The sequence below is a fragment of the Rattus norvegicus genome, chromosome 11, assembly GCF_021556685.1.
Source record: "Rattus norvegicus strain SHRSP/BbbUtx chromosome 11, alternate assembly SHRSP_T2T, whole genome shotgun sequence".
In the NCBI taxonomy this organism is placed as follows: Eukaryota; Metazoa; Chordata; class Mammalia; order Rodentia; family Muridae; genus Rattus; species Rattus norvegicus.
This window is the reverse complement of record NC_141544.1, coordinates 97,878,897-97,906,860: the sequence shown is the minus strand read 5'-3', so window position 1 is coordinate 97,906,860 and position 27,964 is coordinate 97,878,897. Positions and strand designations below refer to the sequence as shown.

At 40.3% G+C, this 27,964-nt stretch overlaps 1 protein-coding gene across 1 annotated transcript in view; it reads right to left on the bottom strand.

Annotated features, from left to right (window-relative positions):
• Positions 1 to 27,964, bottom strand: part of Spag6l (sperm associated antigen 6-like) — a 94,838-nt gene that overhangs the window by 21,967 nt on the left and 44,907 nt on the right. The window contains 5 exon segments of the mRNA NM_001034960.1: positions 11,624 to 11,815; positions 14,236 to 14,388; positions 15,300 to 15,473; positions 16,954 to 17,159; positions 22,357 to 22,540. Coding sequence (NP_001030132.1) covers positions 11,624 to 11,815; positions 14,236 to 14,388; positions 15,300 to 15,473; positions 16,954 to 17,159; positions 22,357 to 22,540 — 909 coding nt within the window.

The following is a 27,964-nucleotide window of genomic DNA, read 5'->3' as shown; positions in this document are numbered from 1 at the left end:
CTGGAAAGAACCCAGATGCCCTTCAACAGAGGAATGGATACAGAAAATGTGGTACATCTACACAATGGAATATTACTCAGCTATCAAAAACAACGACTTTATGAAATTCGTAGGCAAATGGCTGGAACTGGAAAATATCATCCTGAGTGAGCTAACCCAAACACAGAAAGACATACATGGTATGCACTCACTGATAAGTGGCTATTAGCCCAAATGCTTGAATTACCCTAAATGCCTAGAACAAATGAAACTCAAGACAGATGATCAAAATGTGAATGGTTCACTCCTTCTTTAAAAGGGGAACAAGAATACCCTTGGCAGGGAAGAGAGAGGCAAAGATTAAAACAGAGACTGAAGGAACACCCATTCAGAGTCTGCCCCACATGTGGCCCATGCATATACAGCCATCCAATTAGACAAGATGGATGAAGCAAAGAAGTGCAGACAGACAGGAGCCGGATGTAGATCGCTCCTGAGAGACACAGCCAGAATACAGCAAATACAGAGGCGAATGCCAGCAGCAAACCACTGAACTGAGAATAGGACCCCCGTTGAAGGAATCAGAGAAAGAACTGGAAGAGCTTGAAGGGGCTCGAGACCCCATATGTACAACAATGCCAAGCAACCAGAGCTTCCAGGGACTAAGCCACTACCTAAAGACTATACATGGACTGACCCTGGACTCTGACATCATAGGTAGCAATGAATATCCTAGTAAGAGCACCAGTGGAAGGGGAAGCCCTGGGTCCTGCTGCTAAGACTGAACCCCCAGTGAACTAGACTGTTGGGGGGAGGGGGACAATGGGGGGAGGGTGGGGAGGGGAACACCGATAAGAAAGGGGAGGGGGGAGGGGGATGTTTGCCCGGAAACTAGGAAAGGGAATAACACTCGAAATGTATATAAGAAATACTCAAGTTAATAATAAAAATAATAATAATTAAAAAAAAATATACGGAAAACCATCAACGTGATCCATTATATAAACAAACTGAAAGAACAAAACCACATGATCATTTCATTAGATGCTGAGAAAGCATTTGACAAAATTCAACACCCCTTCATGATAAAAGTCCTGGAAAGAATAGGAATTCAAGGCCCATACCTAAACATAGTAAAAACCATATACAGCAAACCATTCGCTGACATTAAACTAAATGGAGAGAAACTTGAAGCAATCCCACTAAAATCAGGGACTAGACAAGGCTGCCCACTCTCTCCCTACTTATTCAATATAGTTCTTGAAGTTCTAGCCAGAGCAATCAGACAACAAAAGGAGGTCAAGGGGATACAGATCGGAAAAGAAGAAGTCAAAAATATCACTATTTGCAGATGATATGATAGTTTATTTAAGTGATCCCAAAAGTTCCACCAGAGAACTACTAAAGCTGATAAACAACTTCAGCAAAGTGGCTGGGTATAAAATTAACTCAAATAAATCAGTAGCCTTCCTCTACACAAAAGAGAAACAAGCCGAGAAAGAAGTTAGGGAAACGACACCCTTCATAATAGACCCAAATAATATAAAGTACCTCGGTGTGACGTTAACCAAGCAAGTAAAAGATCTGTACAATAAGAACTTCAAGACTCTGGAGAAAGAAATTGAAGAAGACCTCAGAAGATGGAAAGATCTCCCATGCTCATGGATTGGCAGGATTAATATAGTAAAAATGGCCATTTTACCAAAAGCAATCTACAGATTCAATGCAATCCCCATCAAAATACCAATCCAATTCTTCAAAGAGTTAGACAGAACAATTTGCAAATTCATCTGGAATAACAAAAAACCCAGGATAGCTAAAACTATCCTCAACAATAAAAGGACTTCAGGGGGAATCACTATCCCTGAACTCAAGCAGTATTACAGAGCAATAGTGATAAAAACTGCAGGGTATTGGTACAGAGACAGACAGATAGACTAATGGAACAGAATTGAAGACCCAGAAATGAACCCACACACCCATGGTCACTTGATTTTTGACAAAGGAGCTAAAACCATCTAATGGAAAAAAGATAGCATTTTCAGCAAATGGTGCTGGTTCAACTGGAGGTCAACATGTAGAAGAATGTAGATCGATCCATGCTTATCACCCTGTACAAAGCTTAAGTCCAAGTGGATCAAGGACCTCCACATCAAACCAGACACACTCAAACTAATAGAAGAAAAACTAGGGAAGCATCTGGAACACATGGGCACTGGAAAAAATTTCCTGAACAAAACACCAATGGCTTACGCTCTAAGATCAAGAATTGACAAATGGGGGTTGGGTATTTAGCTCAGTGGTAGAGCGCTTGCCTAGCGAGCGCAAGGCCCTGGGTTCGATCCCCAGCTCCAAAAAAAAAAAAAAAAAAAAAAAAAAGAATTGACAAATGGAATCTCATAAAACTGCAAAGCTTCTGTAAGGCAAAGGACACTGTGGTTAGGACAAAACGGCAACCAACAGATTGGGAAAAGATCTTTACCAATCCTACAGCAGATAGAGGCCTTATATCCAAAATATACAAAGAACTCAAGAAGTCTGACCGCAGGGAGACAAATAACCCTATTAAAAATGGGGTTCAGAGCTAAACAAAGAATTCACAGCTGAGGAATGCCGAATGGCTGAGAAACACCTAAAGAAATGTTCAACATCTTTAGTCATAAGGGAAATGCAAATCAAAACAACCCTGAGATTTCACCTCACACCAGTGAGAATGGCTAAGATCAAAAAACAGTAGATACTGGCGAGGATGCGGAGAAAAAGGAACACTCCTCCATTGTTGGTGGGATTGCAGACAGGTACAACCACTCTGGAAATCAGTCTGGAGGTTCCTCAGAAAATTGGACATTGAACTGCCTGAGGATCCAGCTATACCTCTCTTGGGCGTATTAGTGCCCAAAAGATGCCCCAACATATAAAAAAGACAAGTGCTCCACTATGTTCATCGCAGCCTTATTTATAATAGCCAGAAGCTGGAAAGAACCCAGATGCCCTTCAACAGAGGAATGGATACAGAAAATGTGGTACATCTACACAATGGAATATTACTCAGCTATCAAAAACAATGACTTTATGAAATTCGTAGGCAAATGGTTGGAACTGGAAAATATCATCCTGAGTGAGGTAACCCAATCACAGAAAAACACACATGGTATGCACTCATTGATAAGTGGCCATTAGCCCAAATGCTTGAATTACCCTAGATCCCTAGAACAAATGAAACTCAAGACGGATGATCAAAATGTGAATGCTTCACTCCTTCTCTAAAAGGGGAACAAGAATACCCTTGGCAGGGAATAGAGAGGCAAAGATTAAAACAGAGATAGAAGGAACACCCATTCATTGCCTGCCCCACATGTGGCCCATACATATACAGCCTCCCAATTAGACAAAATGGATGAAGAAAAGAAGTGCAGGCTGACAGTAGCCAAATGTAGATCTCTCCTGAGAGACACAGCCAGAATACAGCAAATACAGAGGCGAATGCCAGCAGCAAACCACTGAACTGAGAATAGGACCCCCATTGAAGGAATCAGAGAAAGAACTGGAAGAGCTTGAAGGGGCTCGAGACCCCAAAAGTACAACAATGCCAAGCAACCAGAGCTTCCAGGGACTAAGCCACTACCTAAAGACTATACATGGACTGACCCTGGACTCTGACCTCATAGGTAGCAATGCATATCCTAGTAAGAGCACCAGTGGAAGGCGAAGCCCTGGGTCCTGCTAAGACTGAACCCCCAGTGAATTAGAGTGTTGGGGGGAGGGCAGCAATGCGGGGAGGATGGGGAGGGGAACACCCATACGGAAGGGGAGGGGGAGGGATTAGGGGGATGTTTGCCCGGACACTGGGAAAGGGAATAACACTCGAAATGTGAATAAGAAATACTCAAGTTAATGAAAAAAAAAATCTCACAAACTGAATTCAAGAATACATCAAAAACATCCATCGTGATCAAAGAGGCTACATCCCAGGGATGTTAGGATGGTTCAATAAATAAAAGTCCATCAATATAATCCACCATAAAAACAATCTGAAGGAAAAAAATCTACATGCTCATCTCATTAGATGCTGAAAAAGCCTTTGACAAAATCCAACACTCTTTAAGATAAAAGTCTTGGAGAGATCAGGGGTGCAGGCCACATACCAAAACAGAATAAAGGCAATATTTAGCAACCCGATAGCCAACAGCAAATTAAATGGAGAGAAATTTAAAGTAATTCCACCAAAATCAGGGACAAGACAAGACTGTCCAATCTCTCTGTATCTATTGAATATATTGCTTGAAGTTTTAGCCATACCAATAAGACAACTAAAGAAGATTATGGAGAAACATATTGAAAAGGAAGAAGCCAAAGAATCACTATTTGCATATGATATTGGAATATACATAACTGACCTCAAAAATTCTACTAGAGAACTACTACAGCTGACGAACACTTTAAGCAAAGTGGCTGGATAAAAAAAATTACCTCAAAAAAAGCCATCCTTTATAAAAAAAAAATAAACAAGTTGAGAAAAATTCAGAAAATGACACTAATCAAAATTGCCCTAAAAATATATCTTGTTGTAAACCTAACCAAGAAAATGAAAGACAAATATGAAAGAACTTCAAGTCTTTAATGAAAGAGATTGTAGAAGGCATCAGAAGATGGAAAGATTTCCCATGTTCAACAAAATTATAAAAGAAAACTTCCCTAACCTAAAGAAAGAGATGCCCATAAACATGCAAGAAGCCTACAGAACTCAAATAGATTGGACCAGAAAAGAAACTCCTCCCATCACATAATAATCAAAACACAAAGTGCACAGAACAAAGAAAGAATGTTAAAAGCTGTAAGTGGAAAAGGTCAAGTAACATATAAAGGCAGACCTATCAGAATTACACCAGACTTCTCAACAGAAAGTATAAAAGCTAGAAGCTGTTGGACAGATGTCATGCAGACACTAAGAGAACAAAAATGCCAGCCAAACTACTATACCCAGCAAAACTCTCAATTTAAAGAGATGGAGAAACCAAGATATTCCATGAAAAAAACAAATTTAAACAATATCTTTTCATTAATCCAGAGGATAGTAGAAGGAAAACTCCAACACAAGGAGGAAAACTACACACGAGAAAGAGCAAGAAATTAATCTCACAACAAACCTGAAAGAAGAGACCCACACAAACATAACTCCACCTCTAACGGTAAAAATAACAAAGTAACAATCATTTGTCCTTAATATCTCTCAACATCAATGGAATCAATTCCCCAATAAAAAGGTATAGGCTAACAGACTGGGTACATAAAGAAGACCAAACATTTTGCTGCATACAGGAAACACACCTCAGTGACAAAACAGACACTACCTCGAAGTAAAATTTTTCCAAGCAAATGTTTCCCAAGAAACAAGCTGGAGTAGCCATTCCAATGTCCAGTAAAATTGACTTTCAACCAGAGGTTATCATAAGAGATGAGGAAGCTCACTTCATACTCATCAAAGAAAAAATCCAAAAATGATCTCTTAATTCTGAAAATCTATGCCCAAAAAGCAAGGATACCCACGTTTGTAAAAGAAACTTCAATAAAGCTCAAAGAACAATTGAAACTCACACAATAACAGTGACAGGTTTCAACACCCAACTCTGACCAATGGACAGATCACAGAAACAGAATCTAAACAGGACACAATGAAACTAACAGAAGTTATGAACCAAGTGGATATAACTGACATTTACAGAACATTTCATCCTAAAACAAAAGAATAGACCTTCTTCTCAGCACTTCATGGCACCTTATTCAATATCAGCCATATAATCAGTCACAAAACAGGTCTCAATACATACAAGAAGATTGAAATAATCCTATGCATCGTATCAGATCACCACCACAGACTAAGGCTGGTCTTCAGTAACAACAAAAACAACAGAAAACTGACATACACATGAAAGCTTAATGACTCTCTACTCAATGATATCTTGCTAAGGGAAGAAATTAAAGACTTTTTAGAATTTAATAAAAATGAAGGCACAAATACCCAAACTTATGGAGCACAATAAAAGTAGTGCTAAGAGGAAATTTCATAGCACTGACTATCTTCATAAAGAAATTGGAAAGATCGTACACTAAAACTTAACAGCATATCTGAAAGCTCTAGAAAAAAAAGCAAATACACCCAAGAGGAGTAGATGTCTGAAATAATAAAACTCAGGGTTGAAATCAACCAATTAGAAACAAAGAGAACTATACAAAGAATCAATAAAACTAGGAGCTAGTTCTTTAAGAAAATCAACAAGATAGATAAACATCTAGTCAAACAAATAAGGGCATAGAGACTGAATCTAAATTAGCAAAATCAGAAATGAAAAGGGAGATATAACAACAAAAATTGAGGAAATTAAAAAAAAATCATCAGATCCTACTACAAAAGCCTAGACTGAAAAATTTGATAAAAGTGGATGATTTTCTAAACAGATACCAGGTTCTAAAGTTAAATCAGCACCAGATAAACTAAATAATCCAATATCCCCTATGGAAATAGAAGTAATCATTAAAATCTCCCAACGAAAATGAGTCCAGGGTCAGATGGTTTTAGTGCAGAATTCTATCAGACCTTTCAAAAAAAGAACCAATACCAATACTTCTCAAACTATTCCACGAAATAGAAAAAGAAAGAACACTAATTCATTCTATGAAGCCACAGTTATGCTGATACCTATGCCACACATAGACACAACAAAGAAAGAGAACTTCAGACCAGTTTCACTTATGAATATTGATGCAAAAGTACTCAATAAAATTCTCACAAACCAAATCCAAGAACACATCAAAATGATCATTCACCACGATCAAGTAGGCTTTATCCCAGAGATGCAGGGATTGTTTAGTATATATAAATCCATCAATGTAATCCACTATACCAACAAACTCAAAAAAAAAATCACAGGATCACCTCACTAGATGCTGAAAAAGCCTTTGACAAAATACAACACTCCTTTATGTTAAAGTTCTTGGAAAGATCAGGAATTCAAGGCACATACCAAAACATAATAGAAGCAAAATACAGCAAACCAACAGCCAACATCAAGTTAAATAGAGAGAAATGTGAAGCAATTCCACTAAAATCAGGCACAAGACAAAGCTGCCCAATCTCTCCCTGTTTATTCAATATAGTACTCAAACTTCCAGCCAGAGCAATTAGACAACAAAACAAGGGCAAAGGGACACAAATTGAAAAGGAAAAGGTCGAGATATAACTATTTGTGGATGACATGATAGTATACATGAGCCACCCAAATATTCTACCAGAAAACTCCTACACCTGATAAACAACTTCAGCAAACTGGCTGGGTATGAAATTAACTCAAACAAATCAGTAGCCTTCCTCTACTCAAAGGATAAACAGGCTAAGAAAAATTAGGGAAATGACACCTTTCACAATAATCACGAATAACATAAAATACCTCAGTGTGACTCCAACAAAGCAAGTGAAAGATCTGTATGAACAAGAAGTTCAAGTCTCTAGAGAAAAAATTGAAGATCTCAGAAGATGGAAAGACCTCCCATGCTCATGGATTGGCAGGACTAATATAGTAAAAATGGCCATTTTGCCAAAAGCAATTTACAGATTCGATGCAATCCCCCATCAAGATTCCAACTCAATTCTTCAGAGAGCTAGACAGAACAATTTGTAAATTCATTTGGATTAACAAAAAATCCAGGATAGTGAAAACTATCCTCAACAATAAAAGAACTTCTCTGGGAATCACCATCCCTGACCTCAAGCAGTATAACAGAGCAATAGTGTTAAAAAAAAAAAAAAAGGGTATGGTATTGGTACAGAGACGGGCAGGTAGATCAATAGAATAGAACTGAAGAGTCAAAAATGAACTCACAGACCTATGGTAACTTGATCTTTGACAAAGGAGCTAAAACCATCCAATGGAAGAAAGATAGCATTTTCAACAAATGTGTGCTGGTTCAACTGGAGGTCAACATGTAGAAGAATGCAGATCGATCCATGCTTATCACCCTGTACAAAGCTTAAGTCCAAGTGGATCAAGGACCTCCACATAAAACCAGATATACTAATAGAAGAAAAAGCATGACAGAGCCTTGAACACATGGGCACTGAGGAAAATTTCCAGAACAGAACAACAATGGCTTATGCTCTAAGATCAAGAATCGATAAATGGGACCTCATAAAATTGCAAGGCTTCTGTAAGACAAAGGACGCTGTCATTAGGACAAAACAGCAACCAACAAATTGGGAAAAGATCTTTACCAATCTACACTGATAGAGTGCTAATATCCAAAATATAAAAAGGAACTCAAGAAGTTAGACTCCAAAGAGCCAAGTAACCCTATTAAAAATGGGGTACAGGGCTGAACAAAGAATTCTCAGCGGAGGAATAGCAAATGGATGAGAAGTACATCAAGAAGTGTTGAACATCCTTAGTCATCAGGGAAATGCAAACAAAACAACCCTGAGATTCCACCTCACACCAGTGAGAATGGCTAAGATCAAAAACTCAGATGACAGCAAATGCTGGTGAGGATGTGGAGAAAGAGGAACACTCCTCCATTGTTGGTGGGATTGCAGACTGGTACAACCACTCTGGAAATCAGTCTGGAGGTTCCTCAGAAAATTGGATATTCCACTACCTGAGGACCCAGCTATACCTCTCTTGGACATATACCCACATGATGCTCCAACATACGACAAGGACACATGCTCTACTATGTTCATATCATCCTTATTTATAATAACCAGAAGCTGGAAAGAACCCAGATGTCCTTCAACAGAGGAATAGACACAGAAAATGTGGTACATCTACACAATGGAGTACTACTCAGCTATCAAAAACAATGACTTCAAAATTCATAGGCAAATAGAAGGAACTAGAAAATATCCTGAGTGAGGTAACCCAATCACAAGAAAACATGCATGGTGTGCACTCACTGATAAGTAGATATTAGCCCAAAAGCTCAAATTACCCAAGATACATTCTACCAACCACAAGAAACTCAAGAAGGACAACCAAAATGTGGATACTTCAGTCCTTCTTAAAAGGGGGAACAAAAATATTCATAGGAGGGGATATGGAGACAAAGCTTGGAGCAGAGACTGAACAAATGGCCATTCAGAGCCCACCTTGCCTGTTATACAGTCCATATATATACAGCCACCAAAACTAGATAATATTGATGAAGTCAAGAAGTGCATGCTGATAGGAGTCTAACTGTCTCCTGAGATACTCAGCCAGAGCATGTCAAATACAGAGGAGAACGCTAGCAGCAAACCATTGAACTGAGAATGAGGTCCCTGTTGGAGGAATTAGAGAAAGGATTGAAGGAGCAGACCCAGAGCTCCAGCTGCATATGTAGCAGAGAATAGCTTTGTTGGGCACCAATGGGAGAAGAAGCCCTTGGTCCTGCCAAGGCTGGACCCCCAGTGCAGGGGATTATTGGGGGGCAGAAAGGAGGAATGTTTGGCGAGGGGGAACACCCTTATAGAAGAAAGGGAGGGGGATGGGATAGGGGGCTTATGGCTGGGAAACTGGGAAAGAAAATAACATTGAAATGTAAATAAAAATATCCAATAAAAATCATTTTAAAAAAAGGATGACTTCACAAATTTTACAGACAAATGGATGGAACTAGAAAATATCATCCTGAATGAGGTAACCCAAACCCTAAACGATATACATGGTGTGTAATCACTGATAAATGGATAAGCCCATAAGCTCAGAATACCAACAATACAACTCATAGACCAGATGAAGCTTAACAAGAAGGAAAGTCAAAGTTTGGGTGCCTCAATTTTACTTAGAAGGGGCAACAAAATAATTACAGGAGTCAGAGAGATGGAGAGAACTGGGTGGGGAAGGTGAGGGGGAGGGAAAATGGAGGGGCATGATCAGGTATGGGAAGAGACATAAAGAAGCCAGAGGGCCAAGAGAATGAATAGAAATATGTATCCGTGGGGGGGTGGAAGACCACTAGAAAGTCCCAGATGCCAGGGATGCTAGAGACTCCCAGGACCCAGTGGGGATGATATTAACTGATAGACATGGCCCCCAGTGGAGTGATGGGTCCACCTGTCCATTTCAACATCTTTAACCCAGAACTGTTCCTGTCTAAACAAAATGTAGGGACAAAAAATGGGGCAGAGACTGAAGGAAAGGCCATCTGAAAACCACCCCACCTTTTCATCCATCCTATCCACAGACACCAAATCCCAACACTATTGCTAATACCAAAAAGTGTTTGCAGACAGGAGCCTGGTATAGCTGTCCCTGAGAGGTTTGGCCAGTGCATAACTAAGACACATGCAGACACTCACAACCAACCACTGAACTGAGCCCAGAGACCCCAATGGAAGAATCAGGGTAAGGACTGAAAGAGCAGAAAGGGCTTGTGAGGTGGAAATTAAAGAGTTCTTTGGAAAGTAGGTTGAATGTTGTTTTGCTGGGGCAAATATGTGAAGGAAAATTTTGTTAAAGTGGACACAGGTGTGAAAGACTAAGGCAGACTCATGAAGAAAGGTTTTGCTAAAGGAGACACAGGAGAGAAGATGTTCTGCTAAAGCAAGCGCATGAAAGGGGTATGTGATGGTGAAAGGTTCTTTGCTAATGGCACGCACGTATTGGCCCACCATGCACTGCATAGTTGAGCTGCATTTGTCGGGGCACCATAGAGAGAAAGGCACCAAACAATTTCTGGTGGTGTGCTGCAGCTTGTAGCTGCTTCCCTGGACTAGGGCTGACTGGATGCACTTGCTGAGGTGAGGCACATGAAATACTTGTCATGTTTGGAGGGTATAAACAGGACTCCATTGAGTGAGGGAGACAGGGCTTGGTAGCTGGTACAGCTATCTGTGTAACGCTTGTGGGTCTCGAGTCTTCGCTGATCTTTGCTTCTCTGAGAGAGGCACAGCTGAGAACTTCTCCTGCTGTTCCTGTTGGTCCCGCCTGATGATTCGTGCGGAGGCTGAGGCCTGGCTGTCTCTGCTAGGTTCTGTCGCCTCTGTGGCTAACCCAACTCTACCAAACTGGAGTGCTGGTGTATCTCTGAGGTGTTTGTGAGTGGATCGAGCTGCCTCTGCCTGCTGACCTGTGAACTGAACTGCTGATTTCCAGACAACACAGATGGGATTGCTCCAAAGAACCTTTCTAAACAGGTCCACTTCCCCCTACCCTGTATCCTTTCTTTCAAGCTACTTCTTGTGGGTGGTGGGTTACAAGGAAGGTTAAAGCATTTAAGAACCATCATGAAAAATAGGACTTGAGAAATTAAAGTTACAGGATTGCAACCCCATAGGAAGAACAATATCAACTGATCAGACCACTCAAAGTTCCCAGGGACTAAACCGTCACCCAAAGAGTTGGTCCATGGCTCCTGCTACATATGTAGCAGAGGGCTGCCTTATCTGACTGGCACCAGTGGATAGAGAGGTGCTTGATCTCGTGGAGGCTTGCTGCCCCAGAGAAGGGGGAGCCTGGAGGGGTGAGGAGGATAGCATGGGGCTTTGTGGAGGGGAGACCAGGAAGGGGAACAACAATGTAAATAACAAAATATTTGTTTGAAAAGACGTTAAGTCACATATTTTAAAATCTAGCCATATCTAACTAATCCCCCCACACATGAAGACTGCACTCACCTTCAGCTGCAGGTCCTCAGAGCTCTCTGCTGACATGTACAAAGACAGGAGAACTGGCAGAGTGTTTGTGACAGCTACAGCCCTGGCATGCTCTGGAGTGTGTCTTCCCAGCTGCCCCAGGGCCCAGGCAGCAGCAGCCTTAATATGATCTTCTGGTTCCTCTGACAGGCAGATTGACAACTGGGGTACACCCTGCCAAGGACCCAAAAAATAGATGTTATATATAAACATAGAGTAGAATTAACGACTCTTCCCTGTCTCTCAGACATCAAGAGCACTCACTTTGGCTTTCATCCTCTGCCATTTAGGATAACAAACTAACTAGAACCAAATTGTACTAATTACCTGTAACAAGCTAACTTGAGTACCCTGGTATCTCTATTAACGTTTACTGCCCAGATTGAGGGACATTCAAAAGAACAACAGATGCCACACACCAGGTAAAACCAAGTGCTACTGTGACCAATGAAAATTGTCCTAAGATCACAAAACCTTCATATCCCCTTATTCAAAAAGATAAGCAGGGACTGAAGATTGAGCTCTTGCCTAGGGTACGTGCAACTGTGAGTTCAATCTTCCTCAATATCACACACACACACGCACACACACATATGCACACACACATGCACACACACATGCACACACACACACACATGCACACACACACACTCACTCACTCACTCACTCCTCTCCCTCAGTGTTGTTACATCTACGGGTGTGGGCTCTTTAGAGCGTTACATCACTCTGAAGATAGGATGGATGCAGGAAAAGAACAGATGAGAGACTGTGGTAGATCTTTTCAGGAAATCGAATTAGAACCAGTAAGATGGAGGGAGCAAGTATGCCTAATCATTTTAACCTTTACCTGGTATCAAATTAGAAACAATATGCTTACCAAGAGTCAGGAATAAGAATTTTATTTGTTTCCCTTAGGGACACAAACTGTGACATGTTTACGGTGTTTAAGTTGGTTATATTTTTACTATTTAGTTAGCATTAATGCTTAAGATAAAAATGTAAGCATATGCTACTAGTGTAAAAAAGGCTTCATTCCTACATAAGCATTCAATCATGTTAGGATGAGCAAAACTGGACTTAGGTTGACCAAAACTAATAAACATGTGAGACTTAAAGAAAAAAATTGCAGGATATATTCCAGTTGCTCATATTATTGTGATTTTAATCTATCATAATAGTGTTCTTAGCTTTACTATAATTGATAAAAATTAATGTTGAGTGTGCACGTGTATGTGTGTGTGTTTCTAAATACATGGATGCAATCTGCCCAGCTGGTATAATTTTATTTGTATGAACATCTTTTCAGAGCTGACAATTTCATATTGGAAAATTACTGTACAGTGGAGAAAATTATAATCTCAAAAATTAACTGGTTTGTTTGTTTTAGTGTTAAGGCATTATCACTAAGAGGAGGAGAGAGTGCTATTGCTCTGCGCTTTATCTCAAACTCCTGCCGCCACTTTGATCTCCAGGAAACTGGAAAAACCACAGGCAGGACTGTCAGCTCCCTTCACTGCGGAGGGTCAGGCCTCCCTGCTACTTGAGCTGGATGCCTGGGAGGCAATCGATTCCTGCACTTGCATCGTTCTTCCCACATGGTAGCTAAAGAGCAAAAGCCCTAGTCATAGCCTTACAGCTACTCATCTAAACGGACACCAGTGCTCTAGTCACTGTCATGGTCTGCAATAACACAGGAACAAAAAATAGCAGGATAAAAGAACAGAGAGCATCGTTGTAGGACACATGGAAGATAACACTCCAGGCCGCCCTTCATCCTGATTAGTAGAAGTAGGCTCACACCTTCCTGTTTAGCCAACAGCAGATCACCTGCGCTGGGTTGTGGGCACACAGCCTCTGGAGCACTCATCAAGACATAGATATTTCTGCATGTTTTATGAGCATCTACTATGTCTCACACTGCTCTACACAGTGAGTTTATACAGTTATAGATTGATATAAACCAAAATAAAAAAATAAATAAAATAACACCCAGAGCAATGAAATAAGAGCCCAATCCTGCTGTCTGCTGTGTGTCCAGGCTTACAGCCTGTAGCCAAGAAAGGAAGCTGTTTGTGAGAGCTGTCTCCATATTCAGGTGCCGGGAAGGGGAGGAGTATAGAGACCACTGAGAACAGACACAATGACTAACAGTCAAGCCATTTATAGCAGGTTCTTGTCTATCTCGTTCAGTTTGGCTTTGGTTCTTGAGGCAGGGTCTACAATGAAAACACAACTGACTACAGACTCATGAGCTCCCAGCTCCCAAGTACAAGAATTAAAGGCGTGTGCCATTGACCACGGTGTGCTTGGCATATTTGTAAATACGCAGATTAACCCTTTAATGTACACATACACTTAGCAGATAAGTTCCAGATAACGGTGATACTTTAAGGTGGTGATAATTATTGGAACAAGACACTAAGTCAAACACTTCTGTGACCTCAGCTTTCTAAAGGTCACTTAAGGAAACAGGGGCAAGCACTGAGTCAACAGCAGAGCAACTGGAATCACGGGGCTTGGTTTCCGCCCTCCCATTCAACTTCCAGTTCCACCCTAGGTTAGCCTGCTGCATAACTAAGTGTGAGTGAGCACACCTTGGAGATGATCACCGCCATGGCCAGGTTCTCAGAATGAGCAGCCACATAGCCCAGCATCATGATGCCAGGGAGCCGTATGTTCCCTTTGCTGGATCCGATGCAGTCAATCACAGCAGCCACACCTCCGGCATTAACAATCAGCTGGGAGAGCTGAGGGAAACAGAACAAGAGCCCAGGCAATGTGAGATGTTCTTTAAATACAGCTTGACTCCACTTTCTTTAGGATTGAAAAAAACACAACCGATAAAAATTGAAATATGACTTATAGAAACTGTTGTCCTTTCTAAAGAGACATGAGGGGACATTCTCGTTTATAGGACACTCACTGTGAAGAACTTTATTCTGTAGTTCAACTTTCTCCACATCAATGGAAAAAAGCCTTGCCCCTGTTATATGTCATGTTAAAACCCTTCACCTAGAGCTACTTATTCAGCTTATATTAATCATGGAAAGCTCAGACACTGCAGTAGTCTAACCCACTTGCCTGTTTGCTGGCAAGTTAAGTATACTTCAATTACCAAAACAATCCATACAAATAAAGATAACACAGAGACTAGTGTGCACTAAAATTAAACCTGGTTAAGCAAAGCATGCACAGAAAAAGGATAGAACACAGTCTTGCTTTGTGGGGGCAGGCGCAGGGGATTCTTCACAGAAAATCAACAGTCTTGACCTTGGGACAGGAGATCTTTGTGGTCTGAACCAGTCCAGAAGTGGAACATATCACTTCATTGCTCCTAGCTGATATAAAATGTTGAGGATGACAGAGGTCCACTACAGCTAGAAATGGAAAGCTATAAGTGATTAGAGACAGTATTTTAAACTCCAAGTAAATTATTACAATGCAATAGTTCTCAACTGAAAGGAATTTTTTGCCCTACAGAATATTTAGCAATGTAGAGCTACATTCTGGTCAGTCCCACTTAGGACCGGGTACAGCACTCAGGGCTAGGAGTGGTAGTCACTAAAATAAAATAGACTTGCATCTTGAAGTTTACTTCTCAGTTGGTTTTTCATTTGATTGGTTGGGTTTTGTTTGTTTGTTTTTGTTTCTGTTTTACCTCAGGCGTATGTTTTGCAATCTCTCTAATTAAGGTGCAAGCATTTTTCTTCACATATTCATCTTTGTCCTTCAGGCAGGTTAGTACAACAGGGAAAATTTCTGCTTCAACGACCATCTCTGCCAGGTCCACAGAGTGTTTTGCAATCTGACTGAGAGCTGAGAGTACCTGGCGCTGTCAAGCAGAAAGAAAATGAAAAAATTATACGGAATCCAACAGCCCACCTCATAATTCAGACGTAGTTTTACAAGATTTATAATATCCCCAGGCAGTGATGGTTTTGAAGGCATGGGAGAATTATGGAGAGCAGCTGAGGCTGGGCGCTGTGTAGCAGGTCTTCAGTCTCCCTGCAGGGAGACCAGGAGAGGCCACTGGTGAAGAGTACAGTCTCAATACAAGGACAACACCACCATATTGGAGTTACAAAGGACAGGGACAGTGTGTAGCGAAGCTCGCCTGAGCCTGGCAGATTTGGAGAGGTACCTTGGAGACCAGAAGATCAGAGTGGGCCCCAGAAGTCAAACACTGACGCGCCCGCTGAGCTTGCTTTTGCTTTCATCTGATGTACCCTGGTTTTTCGTCTTGGAAAAAGAAACGTATTTTCCCATACTTCAACAGAGCCCTGGAGTTAAGAGGCCTGGATTTTTAAAGAGACAGTGGGGTTTTAAAGTACTGGAGTTGATGAATACTATGGGGCTTTTGAAACTGTAGTATACTTTATATTATGACATTGATATTAGATCTTGGGGACAAACAGGAGAAAAGGTTAGTTTTAAGTGATGTGATTATATGTCAAAGTTGACAAAAATGGAATGTCATAGTTAACTTTAGCTGTCAGGTTGACAGTCCTACAGTCACCTGGAAAGAGGGAACATCAAATGAAAATTGAACAGATTGGATTGGTGTATGGATATCTGTGATCCAGAGTCTTTGCTGCTAATTGATGTTGTTAGAAGAAGAGGAGGAAGAAGAAGAGGAAGAGGAAGAGGAAGAAGAAGAAGAAGAAGAAGAAGAAGAAGAAGAAGAAGAAGAAGAAGAAGAAGAAGAAGAAGAAGAAGAAGAGGAGGAGGAGGAGGAGGAGGAGGAGGAGGAGGAGGAGGAAGAGGAGGAGGAAGAGGAAGAGGAGGAGGAGGAGGAGGAGGAAGAAGAGGAGGAGGAGGAAGAGGAGGAAGAGGAGGAGGAGGAGGAGGAGGAGGAAGAGAAAGAAGAAGGAGGAGAAGGAGGAGAAGAAGGAGAAGGATGAGGAGGAGGAGGAGAAGGAGAAGGAGAAGGAGAAGGAGAAGAAGGAGGAGGAGGAAGGAGGAGGAGGAGGAGGAGGAGGAGGAGGAGGAGGAGGAGGAGGAGGAGGAGGAGGCCAGGAGTTCCTGCCTCCAGGTTCTAGCCTTGGCTTCCCTTAGTGATATGGACCCTCCCACATCTTCCCCACCAAGCTGCTTTGGTCATGGTGTTTTCCTTATAGCATCAGCAAACAAAACACAGTTTTCCCAGTCATATCTTAATTGTTATTGCCTAACCCTTATAGCATTATTTTCACATATTAGAAGACCAACTGCATAATTAATATATTTGCATGTTTTTCTTTCTACTACGTAATGCTAACCTGTACATGTTTTCATTTTCTTAGACTGTGAACGCGCTGGCTTGTCATCATTACCTTCAGTTTGGCATCAGGGTTGAGGATCATCTGGGCTAGGTGAGCAATGGCTCCGGCATCCACCACTGTCTGCGCTAACTCTGGGGAGTGCTTTGAGATATCGCTGAGGGCCGAGGCAGCAATCCTTTTCAAAGCAATTTCTGGCTCCTGGATACACAGAACCAAAAGAGGAATTGCTCCTGCATCCACCACAGCTTGAGATAATTCTGTCGGGCCAAGAAAAGTGAGTGAGTGTGTGAGTGCATGTGGGCAACTGATGCCAGCCAGTTTTCACATAGACAGATACAGGAAGTACAAAGGATGAGGGTGTATTTTACTCTATTGACAACCACATTTAAAGACAGGGGATCGAGTGGGTTGTCACTGCTTCTCTCTCACCCACCACATACACTTGAGGGAAACAAAAAAAGAATTCCAAGCATGACTTGTATAATTAATATAATATTCACAATCTCTGCTAATTATTGACCACTGGGTATGGTGGCAAGTGCCTCTTTAAAAGGTAAGGCAAGATCAGGAGTTCGGGGCTAGACTCAGAACATAGTAAGTTTGAGGCTAACCTAGCTTACAGGAGACCCCGTCTCAAAAAGAAACTCATACCACACAGTTCAAACGCTGAGCTTAAAAGAACTGAGTCCAAATTGACCTGAAAGTCTTATCCCTGAGGATTAGATCTCATATCAAAAGATGCCATGCAAGCAGTCAAACTAAAACAGCAAACAACGGTGCTACTAGCTGTAAAGCTTGAGAGCCACAATAGTGAGCGGCCAACAGACAGCCTGGGTAGTACAAGAGTGGTGTACTCTTGTGGGTGACTAACAGCTATCTAATTGAATTTAAGGTCTGATCAATAGGATGGAATTCATGGATGGAACTGTAAGCCTAAACAACTACCACAGCTAGAGAGTTATAGACCCCAGACCTGCCATTTCCCTAAATCAATGCAATCTCTTACTGGATTCTAAGTACTTGTTCTTGTACTCACCAGAGGAAACATTTACAAAAATCCATGACTGATCAAAATCAGAGAATAACTGACCAACTGTAGGGTACCCAGCCCCAAATGAAATATCCACCATGCAACTCCTACACCTAGGGCTCAGGCAAAAATCACTGGAGATGGGGCAGGAAGAGGGTAAGAGCCAGAGTTCATACTACAGGTTGTACACGGTCATGCACGGATTTTATGTGCACACTGCGGATCACACTCAGATTTTCATGTTTGTGTGATGAGCAATCACTGAATCATATCTTGTTCTACTAACATAGCAAATCAATGTTGTGTGTGTGCATGTGCGTGTGTGTGCATGTGCATGCGTGAACATGCACACAAATAATAATAATTGAAAAAAGGTCATTAATTTGAAAGGAATTTTGAGTATGTAGTAGGAGATACAGAGGGAATGGAAATGATAAAAATACAGTCTCATCTATGAAATTCTCGAAAAAATACTAAAAATGTTAAATTAAACAAAAAATTCCATTTGACATAAAATTAATATCTTTTTAATATGTGTGTACTAGAATATAATAGGCCTAATATTTGTGTCATGAAAATAGAATCCTACTCAGGGGCTTTCAGTCTCATACATGGTTTCTAAGAGCAAATTACAACTCTGAAAATACAGTTAAGGCTGGAGATGAAGTTCAGTGCAGGGGACTTGCCAAGCATGACTGAGGCTCTGGACTCCATCCCCAGCAAAAATAAATAAATAAGCCATCAGCAAAAACATCCATCATCTTCTGCAAAACAACTATTTCTCTTTATGTTTCTCCCACACATCTTATCCTTTATATAGCAGGATAGCTATACATATGGCTCACAGCAATTATGACAGTCTATATATACAAGACCTGTACAATTCCAGCCAGACCAAATCCAAACATGAAGAAGGGAGGTAGGCAAGAAGTCCCAGCCCATATTTCTGCCAATGCTGATTTCCATGAAGCCAGAGCCTGAACTTTACTTAAGACACCTCCAGGCAGTCCCTTTCTCCCATCTACTAGTACAGAAGTCACCTCACCCATTGTAATGATCTGGGACTTGCCTCGAGTCTGAACCCTCAAAACCCAGTGTAGCCCCAAGAGTGAAAACCAAACATCACTTCTCTAATCCACAATCTACCAGACTGCCGTAATCCAACTACAGATCTCAACACACACACAACACGGGTGAGACCAGCTATTAACACAAAGAACAAACATTGCAACACAAGGGCCTAGATCTCAAAAACACAAACATGGACAACTAAGATAATATTCCATCTCCAGAAACCAGAATCCCTACTGTAATAGTCCTTGATAAAAAGGACTTTAGCTGAAGCACAAAACAAAAGCTTCAAAATAGCAATTATGAATCTGTTCAAGAATCCTAAAGAGGATATAAATAAAGGCTTCAATGAAGACTATGTAAACACAAAAATTTTAATTAAATAATATGAATAATTCAAAATACAGAAATAGAATTTAACAAAGTAATAGCACTACCAAAGTCAACCATGCTGAAATAAAACACAAAAATAAAAGCTCAAAAATCAAATGAAAAGCTTAGAGGAAAACCTCACCAACAGACTAAACAAAGTAAAGTCAGGCATGAAGACAAGATAGAAGAAATGGATATGTTTGTCAAAGAGAATGTTAAATCTTTAAAAATCTAGACACAAAACACCGAGGAAACCTGGGATGCTATGAAAAGGCCAAATCTACAAATGATGGATATAGAGGAAGAAGATACCCAGGTCAAAAACACAGAAAATATCCTTAACAAAAATCATAGAGTTTCCAAGTCTAAAGAAAGATAGCAATAGGCATGCTAAACTGGATAGGGGAAAGCTCATGAGGACTCAACCCTACACAAAGAACTACGGGCAACTAAGAAATGCTAGGATTAGAAGAAATGCTCTTTCCAAGGGAGGAACAACCAATTGCTTGTCCAATACCAAATGGTCATATCTCAAAACATACCTACAAATAATGTTATATAGACTGAGAATGGCATATTTATGTTTTCAGGAATACATATGGTTTAAAAGAGTAAGGAAAGATACATGAAGGTAGGACATTGGGAACATAATGTCTAGTTCTGAAAATCTAGCCAAGAACCCCAAGAATAGAGATAGACCCCAAATGAGAGCCTTCTATTACAATATTCTAAATTAATGTAGTGTCCATTTGTTTTATACATGTTTATCTTTATACACATGGATCAGTGCAGCATGCAGTCCTCATCAATGAAGCTTCTTTTTGAAGTTGAACTGAGACTGTTAGATCCACAACTGGTGATAATGCAGGGAGTATGTGACCATGGAGTAGCCAGCCCCATATGGCACATCTATAACACAGCTCTTAGAACTTTGGCTTGAGGAACATGACAGGTGGACAGAGAAAAGATTTTAAGAACCTGAGGAGCAGATGACTGCTACAAGACAGTATCTTGTGAATAGGAGAGGGTACTGCGGCCCATGAATTCTCAGTGAGACCTGCAAAGGCCACAAAAGTTAACATGCCAACAGGGACAGAGGACAGGTTCACAAGGCCCCAACCCTAGATGAAAAACTTATAGGCTGTCTGATGTCTGTGGAGGAAGGAAAACCAGTTATTTTCAGGACAAGTTCCCAATCCTAATTAGTCAGCCCTAAACATATGCACACCCAGGAAACACCAACTGGACTCAGTAGAAGACATATGGAGATATATAGATATCATACATACATAAACAAGTTATAAAAGAGGCCATGAGTCTGAGAGGAAGTGAGAGTGAGAACATCAGAGGACATGGAGGGGGGATAGAAATGGCACAACACTGGGCAGTCATAGATGAAGTTCTGAATCCCAGTGAAACCTATTGGGTAAATAAAATAAAATAAAGTATAAGGTGAATATGCTAGACAGGTTTATGTCAACTTGACACAATCTAAAGTCATCTGGGAGGAAGGAGTTAAGGAAAGATCTCCATAAGATCAGGCTGCAGATAAGCCTGTAGGGTATTTTATTAGTGATTAATGGGAAAGAATCACTTGATGGTGGTGCCATCCCTGGACTGGCGATTCTGAGTTCTATAAGAAAGCAGGCTCAGCAAGCCATGGGGAGAAAGAAGCAAGCAGTGTCCCTCCATGACCTCTGCATCAGGTCCTGCCTTAAGGCTCTTGACAGGTTTGATTTCCTGCCCTGACTTCCTTTGATGATGAACTGTAATGTGGAAGCTAAATAAGCCCTTTCATCCCCAAGCTGCTCTGGTCGTGGGCTTCATCATAGCCACAGTAATCCCAATGAAGACAGAGGACTAGTTAGGGAAGGGAAAAGGATAGTGGGAGCAATAGGGGTTAGAGGAGGCAAGGTGGGTAAGCCAAAATGCTGTGTGTGTGTGTGTGTGTGTGTGTGTGTGTGTGTGTGTGTGTGTGTGTGTGTGTGAAGTCTATTGTTGCATATCATTACCATATGCCTATTTTCTCAATGGGCAGTAAATTAATCTATTTAGACACCAAACTCTAGATGCTATGCAATGAATTTTAATACATTAATTTTAAAGCCTTCATTAATTTTTAAATACATTAATTTTAAACATGACAATAATATTCTTTCTCAACTCAATTTTATTATGTTCTATTTCTTTCCTGTCTCTCATGGTATTGCTATGTTTCTGGGTTGTCAACAGTATTGTCAGGAGCACATAGTGGAATTATATGATCGAGTAATTAATGCAATCTTGGGCATCAGAATTAAACCCAAATTCTGGTGCTACCATCCACATAACCTCAGGCATCCTCTCTAAGTTACACTGTTTAGTAGGGAGACAAGCGATTGAACAAGCTAGCTGAAATGCAGGTGCAGAGCCAGGCACATAATTATTCAGTACACAGTAGCTACTCTTTTATACATAAACACAATGGAAAAAATCCGGAAATTTGAAAAGGCATACCAACTCTACTAACTGTAATACAAACATGTAGTTCTTTATAACTTATATCCATGTGAAAACTTACATATATTATTAATAAATGTTTACTACAGTATGTAATTTTATCATTTAAAACATAACTTATAACAAAGACTCAATGTATTTTCATGGGGTGACAATCCATGTTAATTTCATTACCAAACAAATTTCAAAAATATTTTTATTTGACTGGCTAATTTGGGATACTTATTTTGGTTGGTTTAATTCAGTTTGGCCCTGAGTTTGTAATCTTTCTGCTTCTGCTTCCAGTGTGCCAGGACTGTAAGTACAAACATTATTACTGACTACCAAAGCCTTTGAGAACCAATCCCACTGAGAGTAGCTGACTATCATTCAAATGTGATTCTTACCACATATACAATCACCCTGAAACTCAATCTACTGTTTATTAAAACAGAATAATGTCGAACCCTAGAGTTTCCTTGTTTCCAAATATTCCCAGTTACCTGTATTGTGTCTTGCAATATATCCAAGTGCCCAGGCTGCAGCCTCCTTGACTCCAGGGTCAAAATCCTCCAAGCATATCACCAGTGTATCCAGAGCTCCACAGTCAACTATGGCCTGGGCCAGCTGAGGAGAGTGTTTACCAACTGCTCTCAGCACAAAGGCAGCTGCCTTTTTGTAGAAACGCTAACAGGGAAAAGAAAAGAAGAAACCAAAAGCAGCTTTTAAATTACTTTAAAGACAGCTCAATGGATCTGGAATACAAAAGATAAAAACTTAGCCTGAGAAATCACTCTGATACTTTGAAAATCCCCCATTGCTCCTCTCTGGTAAACTGATAATAAGGTATGTTTAAATTTACATGTTCAAATATCTTACACTTAAGTATACATTTAGAAATTGTAAAAATCAAATATAAACATAATGCTTTCCATAATGTTGAAAGTGGTGAGAGTTCTTGATTTTGAAAGGTGTTGTTTAACTCATGGGAACACTTAAACTTTTCAAATATGTCACTGTACTATCAGTTGACTCATTTCCATTATTTGGCTTCAGTCTCTAAGAGGCCAAGATGCTCATGATCTCAATTCATGTTTTGAGTATTCCGAGTTACCCAGAAATAACAACCAGGTTTCAAGATGTTCTTAGCAGCCACCACATAAGGTAAAATAGTCATAAATTTTAAATTTCTCTAGGTAAACTAAACAGTAGAATATAAGTTAATTGACCCTTTTAGAAATGTGTTTTCTGGGGACAGGACACTTCTGGTTTCTGACTGCCCCCGGAATTGAACCAGTCCCACAGCTCTCTATACCGAAATCCCATGGGGGAAAAAGCTGGACTCTCAGAAGTGCAGACAATTCTGAGAACTCAGAGGAGACTACTTCTGCTGACATTCCTGGCCCAAGAGGAACCTGCATAATGCCCTCTGGAAACAGGAACTTAGGAGCAGTCAGGGCATGATGCTTCCAGTTTCTGCCTGCACCCAGAGCTGAACCAGCCCCATAGTGCCCTGTACCCAAATATCCTGTGGGAGCGAGCTGCATTCTCAGAAGTACAGACAATCCTGAGAACTGAGAGTAGACAACAACTTCTGCTCACATTCCTGGCCCAAAAGGAACCTGCCTAGTGCTCTCTGTGCCCTCTGGGCACAGGGACCTAGGAGCAGTCAGGGGCAGGACCCATCTGGTTTCTGCCTGCACCCAGAGTTGAAAGTCAGTTGCCAGGAGTGCTGATACACTTGAGACTATCATTTCTACTCTGAGGGATCTGCCTGGAGCCCTCAGGACACACAAACCCAGGAGCAGTCTAGGACAGAACCCTTCCATTTTCGGCATGCACCCAGAGCAGACCCTGTGACACAGCTCTCTGTACCCAGATCTTGAAGTGAGAAAGACCTTTTCCAGGAGTGCTGACAAACAGGCTTGCAGGAGGGTCAAGCCACTGACAAAGACAGCAAAACCAGCTAACACCAGAGACAACCAGATGACAAAAGGAAAGCTTAGAAACCTAAGCAACAGAAACCAAGCTTACTTGGCATCAACAGAGCTAAGTTCTCGCACCAAAACAAATACTGGATATTCTAACACACAGGAAAAGCAAGATTTGGACTTAAAATTACATCTCATAATGATGATAGAGGACTTTAAGAAGGACTTTTTTTCAGTTCTTTTTTAAGGACTCCCGTAAAGAAAAACAGGACAACACAGGTAAACAAGTAGAAGCATTTAAGAGGAAACACCAAAAAAAAAAAAAAAACCCTTAAAGAATTACAGGAAAACACAACCGAACAGGTTAAGGAATAGAACAAAACCACCCAGAATCTAAAAAGTGTAAATAGCACAAAGGGACACAACCCTGGAGATAGAAAACCTAGGAAAGGTCATAAACACAAGGATCACCAACTGAATACAAAAGAGAGAAGAGAGAATCTCAGAGGCAGAAGATACCATAGAAAACATCAACATAACTGTCAAAGACAATGTAAAAATGCAAAAAGCTGCTAAGCCAAAACATCCAGGAAATCCAGGACACAATGACAAGATCAAACCTAAGGATAATGGATATAGAGGAGAGTAAAAATATCCAACTAAAAGAGGTAGTCAATATCTTCAACAAAATTATAGGAGAAAACTTCCCTAAACTAAAGAAAGAGATGCCCATAAATATACAAGAAGCCTACAGAAGTCCAAATAAATTGGACCAGAAAAGAAACTCCTCCCATCAAAAAATAGTCAAAACACCAAATGCACAAAACAAAGAAAGAATATTAAAAGCAGTAAGGGGGAAAGGTCAAATAACATAGAAAGGAAGACCTATCAGAATTATACCAGACTTCTCACCAGAGACTATGAAAGCCAGAAGATCCTGAGCAGATGTCATACAGACCCTAGGAGAATACAAATGCCAGCCAAGGCTAGTATATCCAGCAAAACTCTCAATTAACATAGATGGAGAAACCAAGATATTCCATGACAAAACCAAATTTACACAATATCTTTCCACAAATCCAGCCCTACAAAGGATAATAAATGGAAAGCTCCAACACAAGAAAAAAAACTACACCCTAGAAATAGTAAGAAAGTAATCTCCTTGTAACGAAACCAAAAGAAGAGAGTCATACAAACATAATTCCACCTCTAACAACAAAAATATCAGGAAACGACAATCACAATTCCTTAATATATATTAACATCAATGGACTCAATGCCCCAATAAAAAGACATAGACTAACAGACTGGATACATAAAGAAGACCCAGCATTTTGCTGCATACAGGAAACACACCTCAGAGACAAAGACAGATACTATCTCAAGGTAAAAGGCTGGAAAATAATTTTCCAAGCAAATGATCAGAAGAAACAAGCTGGAGTAGCCATTCTAATATTGAATAACATTGATTTTTGACCAACAGAAAGATATCAAAAAAGATAAGGAAGGACACTTCATATTCATCCAAGGAAAAATCCATCAAGATGAACCCTCAATCCTGAATATCTATGCTCCAAATGCATGGACACCTACATTCATAAAAGAAACCTTACTAAAGCTCAAAGCATACATTGCAACACATAAAATAATAATGGACGATTTCAACACCCCACTCTCATCAGTAGACAGATCATAGAAATATAAACTAAACAGAGACATAGAGAAACTAACAGAAGTTTTGAACCAAATGGACTTAACAGATATCTATAGAACATTTCATCCTAAAACAAAAGAATAGACCTTCTTCTCAGAACCCCATGGTACCTTTTCCAAAATTGGCCATATAATCAGTCACAAAACAGGCCTTAACAGACACAAGAATATTGAAAGAATCATATGCATCCTATCAGATCACCATGAACTAAGTCTGGTCTTCAATAACAACAAAAACAACAGAAAGTCCATGTACATATGGAAGTTGAACAATGTTCTACTCAATGATAACTTGGTCAAGGTAGAAAGAAAAAATTAAAGACTTTTTAAAATTTAGTAAAATGAAGGCACAATACATCTTATGTGGTGAGAGAAAATGAGAGCAGTACAAGGAGGAAAACTCATAGTTCTGAGTGCCTCCAAAAAGAAACTGGAAAGAACATACATTACAGGTTGAGAGCACACCTAAAAGTTCTAGAACACAAAAAAGCAAATACATGCAAGAGAATTACATGGCAGGAAATTATCAAACTCAGGGCTAAAATCGACTAAGTAGAAACAAAATGGACTACACAAAGAATCAACAAAATGAGGAATCGGTTCTTTGAGAAAATCAACAAGGGAGATAAACCCTTAGCCAGACTAACCAGAGGACACAGAGAGAATATCCAAATTAACAGAAATCAGAAATGAAGAGGGAGACATGAGAGAATCTCAGGAAATTCAAAAATCATCAGATACAATGACAAAAGCCTATATTCAACAAAACTGGAAAACTGGACGAAATGAATAATTTTCTAGACATATACCAGGTACCAAAATAATCAGGATCAGATAAACCATATAGACAACCCCATAATTCCTAAAGATATAGAAGCAGTTATTAAAAGTCTCCCAAAAAAATACCCAGGACCAGATGTGTTTAGTGCAGAATTCTATCAGACCTTCATAGAAAACCTCATACCAATACTATCCAAACTATCCCACAAAATAGAAACAGAAGGAACAATACCCAATGCCTTCTATGAATCCACAATTACGCTTATACCTAAACCACACAAAGACACACACAAAAAAAGAAAGAGAACTTTGATTTCCCTTATGAATTTCGATGAAAAAATATTCAATAAAATTCTTGCAAACCAAATCCAAGATCACATCAAAACAATCATCCATCAGGATCTAGTAGACAGGGGTTGGGGATTTAGCTCAGTGGTAGAGCACTTGCCTAGCAAGCGCAAGGCCCTGGGTTTGGTCCCCAGCTCCAAAGGAAAAAAAAAGGATCTAGTAGACTTCATCCTAGGGATGCAGGAATGGTTCAATATAAAGAAATCCAACAACATATTCGACTATGTAAACAAACTCAAAGAGAAAAAGAACATGATCATCTCGTTAGATGATGAGAAAGCATTTGACAAAATTCAACAACCCTTCATGATAAAAGTCTTGGAAAGATCAGGAATTCAAGTCTGATACCTAAACATAGTAAAAGCCATATACAGCAATACAGTAGCCAACATTAAACTAAATGGAGAGAAACTTGAAGCAATCCCACTAGACAAGACTGACCACTCTCTCCCTACTTATTCAATATAGTACTTGAAGTCCTAGCCAGAGCAAACAGACAACAAAAGGAGGTCAAAGGCATACAAATTGGAAGGGAAGAAGTCAAAATATCACTATTTGCAGTTGATATGATAGTATACTTAAATGTCCACAAAAGTTCCACCAGAGAACTACTAAGCCTTATAAATGACTTCAGCAAACTGGCTAGGTATAAAATTAACTCAAACAAATGAGTAGCCTTCCTCTACTCAAAGGATAAACAGGATGAGAAAGAAATTAGGGAAATAACACCCTTCACAATAGTCACAAATAATATAAAATACCTGGGTGTAACTCTAACAAAGCAATGGTTATGTATGTCAAGAACTTCAAATCTCTGAAGAAAGAATTTGAAGAAAATCTCAGAAGATGGAGAGATCTCCCATGCTCATGGATTGGCAGGATCAATACAGTAAAAATGGCCTTTTTGCCCAAAGCAATCTACAGATTCAATGCAATCCCCATCAAAATTCCAACTCAAACCTCGCTGATCCTGACGCACAGCTCCCTGCTCCCAAACCCCATGGGAAAAAGAGCTCATCGCCCAGACGTGTGGGCAATCCTGAGACCTCAGGGCAGAAGAGACTGCCACTTCTGCCCACCTTTGCCCACATACCTGGCCAAAAAAAGAAACTGTATAGGGCTTCTGGGAACAGAAAGGTAGGGGGAGTCAAGCTGCAGGAGCCCTGCAGTCCAGACTGTGCCCAGATCTGAAAGGACCCGGTGAAACAGCTCCCTGCACCCAAATCCCGTGGGAGGGAGAGCTAGACCTTCAGAGGGGCAGACATGCCTGGGAAGCCAGAGGAGACTACTCTCTGCCCACATTTCTGACTCTAGAGGAAAACACCTAGCGCCATCAGGG